At 40.1% G+C, this 9,531-nt stretch overlaps 3 protein-coding genes across 3 annotated transcripts; all 3 read right to left on the reverse strand.

Annotated features, from left to right (window-relative positions):
• Positions 1–2,538: 2,538 nt before the first annotated feature.
• Positions 2,539–3,805, reverse strand: MELLADRAFT_61686 (uncharacterized protein; the record flags this gene model as incomplete). The annotated part of the gene is made up of 2 exons (XM_007408244.1): positions 2,539–3,465; positions 3,725–3,805. The coding sequence occupies 2 exons, from the start codon at positions 3,803–3,805 to the stop codon at positions 2,539–2,541; spliced, it is 1,008 nt and encodes a 335-aa protein (XP_007408306.1).
• Positions 3,806–4,423: 618 nt separating this feature from the next.
• On the reverse strand, positions 4,424–5,189 carry MELLADRAFT_104789 (uncharacterized protein; the record flags this gene model as incomplete). Its single annotated transcript, XM_007408243.1, has 2 exons — positions 4,424–4,632; positions 4,724–5,189. The coding sequence occupies 2 exons, from the start codon at positions 5,187–5,189 to the stop codon at positions 4,424–4,426; spliced, it is 675 nt and encodes a 224-aa protein (XP_007408305.1).
• A 623-nt stretch (positions 5,190–5,812) lies between these two features.
• MELLADRAFT_115946 (uncharacterized protein) lies at positions 5,813–7,169 on the reverse strand (the record flags this gene model as incomplete). Its single annotated transcript, XM_007408242.1, has 4 exons — positions 5,813–6,029; positions 6,124–6,544; positions 6,625–6,881; positions 6,956–7,169. 4 exons carry the CDS (start codon positions 7,107–7,109, stop codon positions 5,965–5,967), a joined length of 897 nt encoding a protein of 298 aa, XP_007408304.1.
• Between the last annotated feature and the right edge of the window lie 2,362 nt (positions 7,170–9,531).

Raw genomic sequence — 9,531 nt, forward strand, 5'->3', positions numbered from 1 at the left:
AGAAAAGGATTGATCTGGATTGATCCACTATATTGAGGTGATCTCAATCCTACATGTAGTATGAAATTTGAACACATGTAATTGTTTTTTATTTTTTGCCCGGCCCGACATCTCACGGTTTTAGACACTAGCCACTATACAAACTCACCCATGGCCCCATCATGATTTTCAAGATTTTTGAGAAGGCTGTGCTGGATTTTGAGGTTCTCCTCAAGTCTGTTTAGGTGGTTCAGCCATTATAAGGGACTGGGCAAAGCTTTGCAAAATTGCAATTCAACTGTAGTTGAAAGCGAGTTGCAAACAGCTAAGCCACTGTTCAATAAATATGAAATTTCCCTATTTTTTTGGTAAGCTTTATGGCACTAAAAAATAGGGTGGCGCACAGGCATGACCCTCCCTAAGACAAGCTGTCTATTCAAAATTTCCCCCCCCCACCTCAGCCAAAAGCCTATGGCAGAACGCTTCTGGATAGCCCAATATACCTTTCACAGGTTGCTCTCGCTCTGGTTTTGGTGAAATCATCTGACAGTTGGGGATTTTGGGCTTGCAGGAGTAATCCTGACACCTCCTGTTTGCATAAATCACTTCGGTCGACTTCCAGGGGCTTCATGCGCTTATTGAGGTGGCTAAATCCTCTGTCAGTCAAAACCTCGCCCAGTCCCTATTGAGGCACTATTGTGATGAGATGAAAGTGATTTGATGAAGTATGAAATTTGAGTGGGTAACCTTGTGTAGCCAATTTCTGCCCATGTAAAATAACCTGTCTGACAAAACCCAAAAAAAAATTGGGTTGTCAGAGTCATGGGTTTTTGCCACATGTTTTTAGGTTATGTTGAGATGTTTGTGTACCACAATAATTCTGATATCTTGCAGTAACACTGGGCCAGTCATGCAAGGAAGTGCTGAGTCAATCTTATGATTCAGGTCACAAAGCACTAGAAAGCTAGTATATGTATCAAAGAAATTTTCTACTTGCATTGTTTATTGCAATGTACCCTACTATTGTTGGCTGTGAAGTACTTCCAGTATATTGAAGGCTTCTTGCTTTTTTAAAATCCCTGGCCAATGAGACCAGTACACAAGGTACATTCCTACTTACCCTGCTTTGCAAACAGAAAATGGAGCTTCACAACAAAGTAATGAGTGAATAGTATGAGGTCAGTTGGAGAAATGCAGCTAATATGTTTGGCCTTGTTAGTCCAATCAGCCAGTACAAAGTGGCTTTCAGTCATTTCATCACACAGTAGCAGATCTTGGAAGTCACATGTTGATTCTTCCTGACATTCCAAATAATGCTGTGGGTGTCACTTTTGCACGTGCAATCAGGCATACAGGTGTGCCAGAAACACCTGAAGTGCTCCACTTTGATTCACTTCTTTCTTTTTTCTTTTGTAACAGAGTGCAATCCCACTACACCCGCTCTTGCTCAGCTTACAAGAAAAACCTGCACAGCTTGTGCCCTACCACATGTTTTTTAGTCTTCAGGGTTGGGCTGATTGTTTATTCCATTGGTATTCTTCTCTGATTTTATTCAATAGGAATACAGGAAGAGTTATATACAAAATTGAGAAGGGCAAAACCAAACCATGAAGTATGAGGGGCAAAACAAACATTCATGGATAGATCAGCTGAATCAATCATGTTTGAACTTGATTGTTCAAGTGTTGCAAAATATTGACCACTATCAAAGAAGGCATGTTCTGATATTTGTCTCTTGACAGCTTTCAGCATCTATCAGATTGGCTTGCTGTGTATGTCATGCTAAACTTGAGAGCACAGAAAGACTTTCAAATGCTCTGCCAGAACTGCGCTCTGCTATATGAGATCAGAGAAGCTGGTAGCGCAGGCAGCGCAAGCCATCCCGCTACCACCCTGCTTTTGCTTTCTGTGGCAGGACACTTGAGGTATTGGTGCCAGAGGTATGCCCCCTACTAGGAGCACTAGGGTCTTGCACCCCCATCTGCAAGTGCAACACACCCACTTTTCTTCAAGCTGCAATCCTTGTCTTTTGTGTCTCTGTTTTGATAATCCAATCACACCATAGTTGCATAAGGAATTAAACAATGAGAACCTGAGAAACAAAATCAAAGACACAAAAACAGCAAGTCGGAATGAGCACCTACAAGCCATGTGGCATGAGAGTGTACATAATAGTAAAGAAAATAAGTTGGTTGGACAGTGTAGATATAATGGCCTTCTCAAAATACCATGGAGGGATTAAGTAATGATCATCAAATGTGGTTCTTCACCAAATTTCAATAGCCTCATACCTACCCAAAAACAATTTTGCTGAATTCCAGCAGGGGACCTTTCTAAGGTCTTGAATCAGAATACACCCCATGCAGCCCCTCATTCTCAAGCTGCTACGTCATGACTATCCTCGGATAAATAGAAGCAATGAAGAACAAATGTGCAAAGTGAGACTTTTTAGCAGAGCTCGCTAATGTCCCATAGACAATCCAGGTATGATCCAAAGGCCCTTTGAATTTACATCTCATTGATTTCAAAAAGAAGAATACATATAACAAAACCAAAAACTCAAGATTTTGGACGAGCTCCTTCTTCTTCTTCAGGTGCACCACCACCTAATAATAACAAAACCACAAGAGGTAAGATATACATCCAATATTTAGCTAACCAACCTTGTTCTTTAGGTGGGGGTTTGATTGAACCATCAGATAGGATTTCAGGAGTTTGACCAGTAGGATAATCTTTTAGAACTGGTTTTGGTAAACTTTCAGGTAATCGAACTGATATACGACTTTTCCATTTTCCTATTTTTGAAAATTGTTGATTGATACGATCTTGCATTTTTCCAACTTCATTGGAGGGTATTGGTACTGTAGAACATAATTTGTTAGTTGCCCAATTGATTCCTAATAGATCGTAATCTTCAGTTACGAAGGTAGTTGGTTTCTTTGCGGAGTTTATTGGTTTAGGTCTTAGCCAAAGATTGAAGTATTCTTGAACTTCTTGTCCTGGTTGTCCATTTGTATCAAGGGCGCACTGTGTATCATCAAATCGATTAATGCAAAAGGTCAGCATTTGAATCCAGAGACAACTTTTGTATGGAATGATTGAGTTGAGGCTAGTGAGATATGTACGAACAAGAGGTGCAGAAGAGATTGTGCGAGTAGATGAGACGCCAATCTCTTCTGATGGTGGCCCGGATTGGCTTGGGACTACACTTAGCTGATAGTAAAGTGTCACATTCGCCTTGCTCAGAAGGGTGAGACTAAGTGGAGAGTTCAGTTTTGGGAAGGATAGAACGTTGATTTGACGGTCATCCAGGTCTCCTAAGGGGGTTTCTGTCGGAGTAAAGCCAAGTTGTAGAGTAGCTCGAGCCTCCCAAGGGAATTGATGGGAAACGATCTCGGGTTTCAACTCCAGCGGCGCCAGACGATGATATACCGTATAGGAGTCCAAATGTTCAGCTGATAGAATCACTTTCGGTAAACTGAGAAGCTAGGAAGCCAGAGTGATCGCAGATTTCGATGAGATGAGTTGATGATAACTTGAGGAGATTGAATCACAAAAGACAAACAGGTAAAACGAGGCAGGCCCATAAAAATGGACCTGGAACCAAATGAGAATGTGTCCGAACCATCTTAAGCTATGTTGATAATTTATGGGTCTCTTGCTCGAATGTATGTTTCCAAACGATGGCGAACTTTCCAGGAAGGTTGGTAAAGCGGAAGAAACAACTCGAGCTGTTGGTGCATACACAGAGCATCACATCCATGACGCAATTCGGGTCGGGGTGCAGAGCACTGGGTGCGCCGGGCCTGGTGTATGATGTACGCATGGCGGCTTGGCACGGGTCACGTAGGGCGCACCCTTGTGTCAAACTGTTCTCGCGCTAAACTCAACCGGCAAAGAAACGATTTGATGATCGAGTTATCAGGCCTCATGCAGAAATGTTCTTTATATTGATTCGGAATCAAGTGTGGCATCAAAAGATCCCCACAAGATCTATAGAGTTGCAAAGTCTTGCAGGACTCAAAACAAAGAAAACCAAAACTTTGTGAAATCTTTTGGGTACAAGATACTTTAGAATTTTTCTGAGCTCAATCAATGGTCAATAATAAAACATGTCCATCTTTAGTTCAATGAGTAAATTTGACCTGTTCACTCGATATACAAAGCTTTAGCTGAGTATAATTATATCTTACAAGCTTGACTCTTTTATAAGCGGTCAAAGACCTATACATGTCAAACAAAAAACATGGAACATCTTAAGGATAAAGATCAAAGCAATTCCATAGCATCAATTGGTCAATTTTTACTTTGGCACGCGTACTGGAGTAATTTACGGTGCCAGTTTCAAAGTGGATAGTTTAGATGCACAGATCGGCTGATTTTGTTTTGGGAAGCGTATTGAAGCAGTGTGACTCCTTAGCTGTTGATGAAATTTATCGAATGATCAAGGAGGAGAAGCAGCAGGTGTATTGGGCGTCATGAACTCGCCAGGGGGAACAACAGAAGTTGCTGGTATTGGTGCATCAGGCGCTACAGTGGCAGGAAGTGAAATATTCTGATTCTCGTTGGAAAGCGGCGCGTTCGATGGTTGAACCGACGTGTTCTTTCCCGGATAACTAGCATTGTAAAGATCTAGAAAAGGATCTCCAAAATCTAATTCCAAGATCCAAGAACATGTCAATTCGAGAACGTGAACTTAGATTGAGCTTTGATATAAAGAACAAAAGAATCAATAAAAACTTACCAAGTTGTCTCATCAAATCTTCATCTAATACTCTCATTCCTCTTCCATCATGATTTTCTCCAGAAGCAACCCAATCGTTCAACGATTGATTTCGATTTTGATTATGACGTCCTTCAGATCTTCTATTATTTCCATGCTGACTTTCAATATAACTTCCACCAACCATCATCCCCTTTCCTTTATTACCACGTGAAGGCGTCATTCTTGTTTTCATCGGTGAAGTTTGAACTTGATTAACTTTATTTAAAGGTTGATTGGAGGATTTGGACGGATCAGAAGATTGAGTTTCTACATTGATGGGTGATTGAGTATCTGATAATTCATGCATTTCGGTATCTTCAAGCAATTCATTTTGTCTTCCTTGTCCGTCGGCAGTAGTGATTGATGGTGTTATACTTCTGTTTGAACTTGCAGGACTGATTAAAACTCCGTCTGTTTCTGCATTCATTTCGAGTTCAAGTGACATTCTCTTGATGGGTTGATTGGATGTTTGAAAGGAGTGGAGAGAGTTGAGAGAGTGAAGTGAGAGATACTAGAATACTCAAACCTGTCTTAATCTGAAAGGGGTTCTCTGTAAACGTCTCTTCGTATTGCTTTTAGCCATAAATTGAATTTTCTGTATTCACATAGGTGATGAAGGCTGCATACTACATAGTGGCATATGTAGACAGAAATTCTTCCAAGAACACCAGAGCCTTGAATCAGCTTGCATGGTCAACTCTTTCAAGTATCACTTCCATATGCCAAAGCTAGGCTGTACAACTCTCCATCACCCCAGTCACCACCATCACAAAATACCAATTGCTTGTGGAAACCTCCAAGGCTTTGTAACAAAATATCCTGATCCTGATTCAAAGATCTTAAAAGAAAGCTACATACACATGAAGACAGAGTGGCTTGAACTACAAAAAGCCCATTCAGAAGAAATTCCATTGCCACAAAGAACGGGTGGACATCCCACGCTGTTGGAAGACCATAGTATTTTTTCTGAAAAAAGGAGGTGTTGCTGTATTGTCAAATCTAATGAGCTGCGATGCTCACTATTAGCATCATCCAGCAAGGCACACAAATGGCTACTGAGAACAAACTGCAAAGTTACAGGATAGTAAAGAATCACATAAACAAAACAGTTTAGATTGATCTCAATTACAAGATCAAACTAGATACAAAAGAAAGTAAAATGGGTCCTTGGGATCGTTAAGACAAAGTAGGATGAACTTTCGATCGACCAAAGGGTATCTTCAGATATCATCACCCATCTCGGCAGTAAGTTTGACTGCCTGACCCGGTTCGAATGCAGGCATACCTTTCAAATCAAAAAAAGATTATAACATCAGCTTATTTGATCTTAGATCAAAACGACCATGTCAAGCGAAAGGAACAGACGAATTTCGACTTACCTAGATAAGGACAACCTGAACACCTAAAAGCATCACCAAGATAACAACTACCACAGCTACTAGTAACAGTAGCAGCACCTTTAACACCTAGCTTTCCCTCCGTAAGAGGTTTAGTAGATCCATTAGCCTTCAAGTTGGATGGCAGATCATTTTCTTCCATTAATTCTAGTTCACGTAGACCACAACTACAATTCTTACAAGCCTTTTTAACTTTTTTGGGATTACATGCTACTTCTCCGTTTGTCGATGGTTTTATCAAGTCTTCTTCGGTTAGTAGGGTTGATTCATCTATTAGATCTGTATCGGATGTGGTTGTGAATGACCATAGAGATGCTTTGAGTGATTTCTTGGGGAGGTTTAGGGTTACTGCTGATGGTGTTGTATCGGATGAAGTTGTGACAGGTGCAGAAGCAGTAAAGAGCTAGAAATCGGAATAAAAAGAATGAATCAGTATGCAGTTTTTGAATGGTTATTGTAAGGACGAGAGATCGGGAAACGTACAATACATTCACCAGGAGAAGAACTAGAAGAGACATCGAGTAGCTGAAGAGAATTCAAAACAGATTCGACTTTGGTTTGATTGAAAGATTGAGTGATCCAAGAGAATTGACCAGAAGGTTTCAAAGAGGGAATAATTTGACTAAGGAAAGAAGTCGTAGTTTCATCATTTGAAGTGATGGAGTTTCCTTTTGTATTTAAATCTGCTGGATCTAGGATCAAGTGTATAGCATCGAAAGATGAAGTAGTGAGACTACTTCCTAAATTAACCAAAAGATGAAAGAATGATCAACCAATGGACTTCAAGTTCAAGAGACGAAAATGAACTGCTTACCACCATCTGTGATTCGATCTGGCATTTGTTTATCAAGATGAGCTGATGGATGATTAGTTTCTAGATTAGTGATAAGTGTTTGATATGAACCATTCTTCATTGTTCTGAGACATCCTACTACGAGAATGTTTTGATTTGAAGTCGATTGAGTCATTTTGATAAGCTGAAAATGTTGAGGTTGATGAAAATGCGAAGTTGAGAAGCGAAGTATCAGTTGAAGATGTTATCGTTGTTGAAAATTTCCAAAAACTTGAAAAACCCAAATTCAGTTCCCCGGCCCGAAACTCGGGAATAAGTTTCTGACCACAGTTTCTTCCAACTTCCCGGGTTTAATCATCCGATCGTAACCATCAAGCTGATCATGCGTAATTTATTACACTACGGATCAAAAGATTTGTAATCGTGACATGTTTTCCATCACCTGTTTCCAGCATGTTGTCCTCATATGTTGAAAACATCCCCAGTAAAAATGTAACGTAAACATACGTGATTAAGTTTCAAATATGTACGTTGTACATCAGGGAATCGTCGTGGAAATGTTTTTCTTACATTATAAAACCTTGACTGAACATACACTCAGTTCAAAAAGGAGTCGATCCGATGGGGTTATTTTTTTGAAAAATTGGTTACTGCACCCGCCTGCACGTTGGGGAACTGGGCTCGTCACGAGTTTGGGCTCAAGAACTCATCAAGGTGAGATGGTGATGAGGATGCATTACATCTTTGCATGCAAGGGAAGTGAGTGTACATACAACTTGTGGAGATCACAAACAAGACAAGAAATGAACCACAGCTTTTTATGGATTGGTGTATATAAAGGAGGCAGACTGAAAGGGTATCAATGAATGGAAGCTTGATTCACTAGCAATTGCGACGCGATTGATCGATTGATCCGATTCTAGGTGACTAAAAAATCAAAAATTGAAGTGATACTTAGAACTTCTATGTATGAGGTCGAGCTGAAGCAGGAGACAAGGTTTATTGACCAAAAGCGAACCAAACGCTGCAAACGAGAGCGATGGAAATGATTGAGCGAGATGGGAAATGTGAAATGGGGGACATGTCAGCATCCAATATTTCATGACTTCATCGACTTAACACAGGTCTGAATATGTGGAGAATGGTGATGAAGAGAAAGAGAGGTCTTACCTGAAGTCGTATAGAAAGAAAAAGGAGTCAAAGAGTGAACACATGTGAAAAGCAAGCTATGACTTTGCTGAAAGGTTAGTGATGCGAATTCAGCAAAGGTTTTCATCACTTGGTTTTTCAAAGTCAAGCCTCAGGTCTTGGTGCAGGCTTTTCAATCCGTTGGGGCAGTTTATGTTCTGGTGAGGTATTGAGATACCTCAAGAATATATGTTTTCAAATTATGATAAGAAATACATCAGCCTTACATATTTTCTACAAAAACACAAAATCCACATCACGATTACAAAACAGATTTGTCACTGCTAAGTAAGTCCCATGTTTCTCAAATGTCATTACTGGAGGTGTTTTGAAGACATATTTGCCCTTAAAGTTTGGACCGTAGTGTACTCATCGTTGCACAAATGAGTCATCCTTTAGCGGCAGGTCAATTGTAGACACTCCAACCATATTCATCAAATTGAACCCCACCCATTTGATAAGTTTTTCCTTTTGAGTTCCACAACTTTATCTTCTTGGCATCCCAATAACTTTGACAATTTTGTCTACAAGGCAATTGGTTTTGAGAAGCCCTAATCTTGTGGCATATCAAGGGAACCCCATTCAATCCAAAGCTCTCCAATTGAAGTTTATTATGGAGGATACCCATCACTGCTCACATGGACAACAGCGCTATCCTTCAATCTGTTGAAGGAGCTATCTACCATAGCTTTTGTAAATCATCATCACACAATCAACATAGCATTATGAGTTATCCCATGACCTATACAGTTAGTTTCACTCATTCTGGGCACATGAATATAGAATCAAGAAGTGTGTTGATTTTTTTATTGATATTAGCTTCAAGTTGTTAATAGGCCATCATCTAAAGTTCTCGTGGGGCAATCATGCTACCATAGTACCATAACACACAGTCTTTCTAGCAAAAAGCTCTCAGATTCTATACCACAGAAAACAAGATGTAAAAAGACTTACAGTCATTCTCAAAAAGGTTGCTTTATTTAAAAACAAATCGGACAGTTGAGGAATGTAAGGGTTATGCTTTACGTACTATTGCCCATGACAACTTGACAATACCAGCCACATATGATAATACCACAGCAAGCTACCCAGCCAATCTATCAATTTTCTAGTTCCCCATTCTCTCAGACTCTTTCCAATAATGATATTGGCTTGTTCTCAAGGTTGGTTTGGGATCTAAAATTGTCTGGGCCACTTGTTCTACTTTCTGATTCTTGTGATCATTTTTTCTCTCACAGGGTTGCTCCGTCACCACAATGGTTTTTGTCTTGGCTTGCCCAATATCAAACTCATTGGCATCCAAGCATCTCCACAGGGAGACACTTGACAAAATCAATCATGATCTTATGCTGACAGTCCCTAAAGACTCGAAAACTCTTTGTCATTCAATTGAATTGCTGGGATGGGTA

Source organism: Melampsora larici-populina (assembly GCF_000204055.1).
Source record: "Melampsora larici-populina 98AG31 unplaced genomic scaffold MELLAscaffold_11, whole genome shotgun sequence".
Classification (NCBI taxonomy): Eukaryota; Fungi; Basidiomycota; class Pucciniomycetes; order Pucciniales; family Melampsoraceae; genus Melampsora; species Melampsora laricis-populina.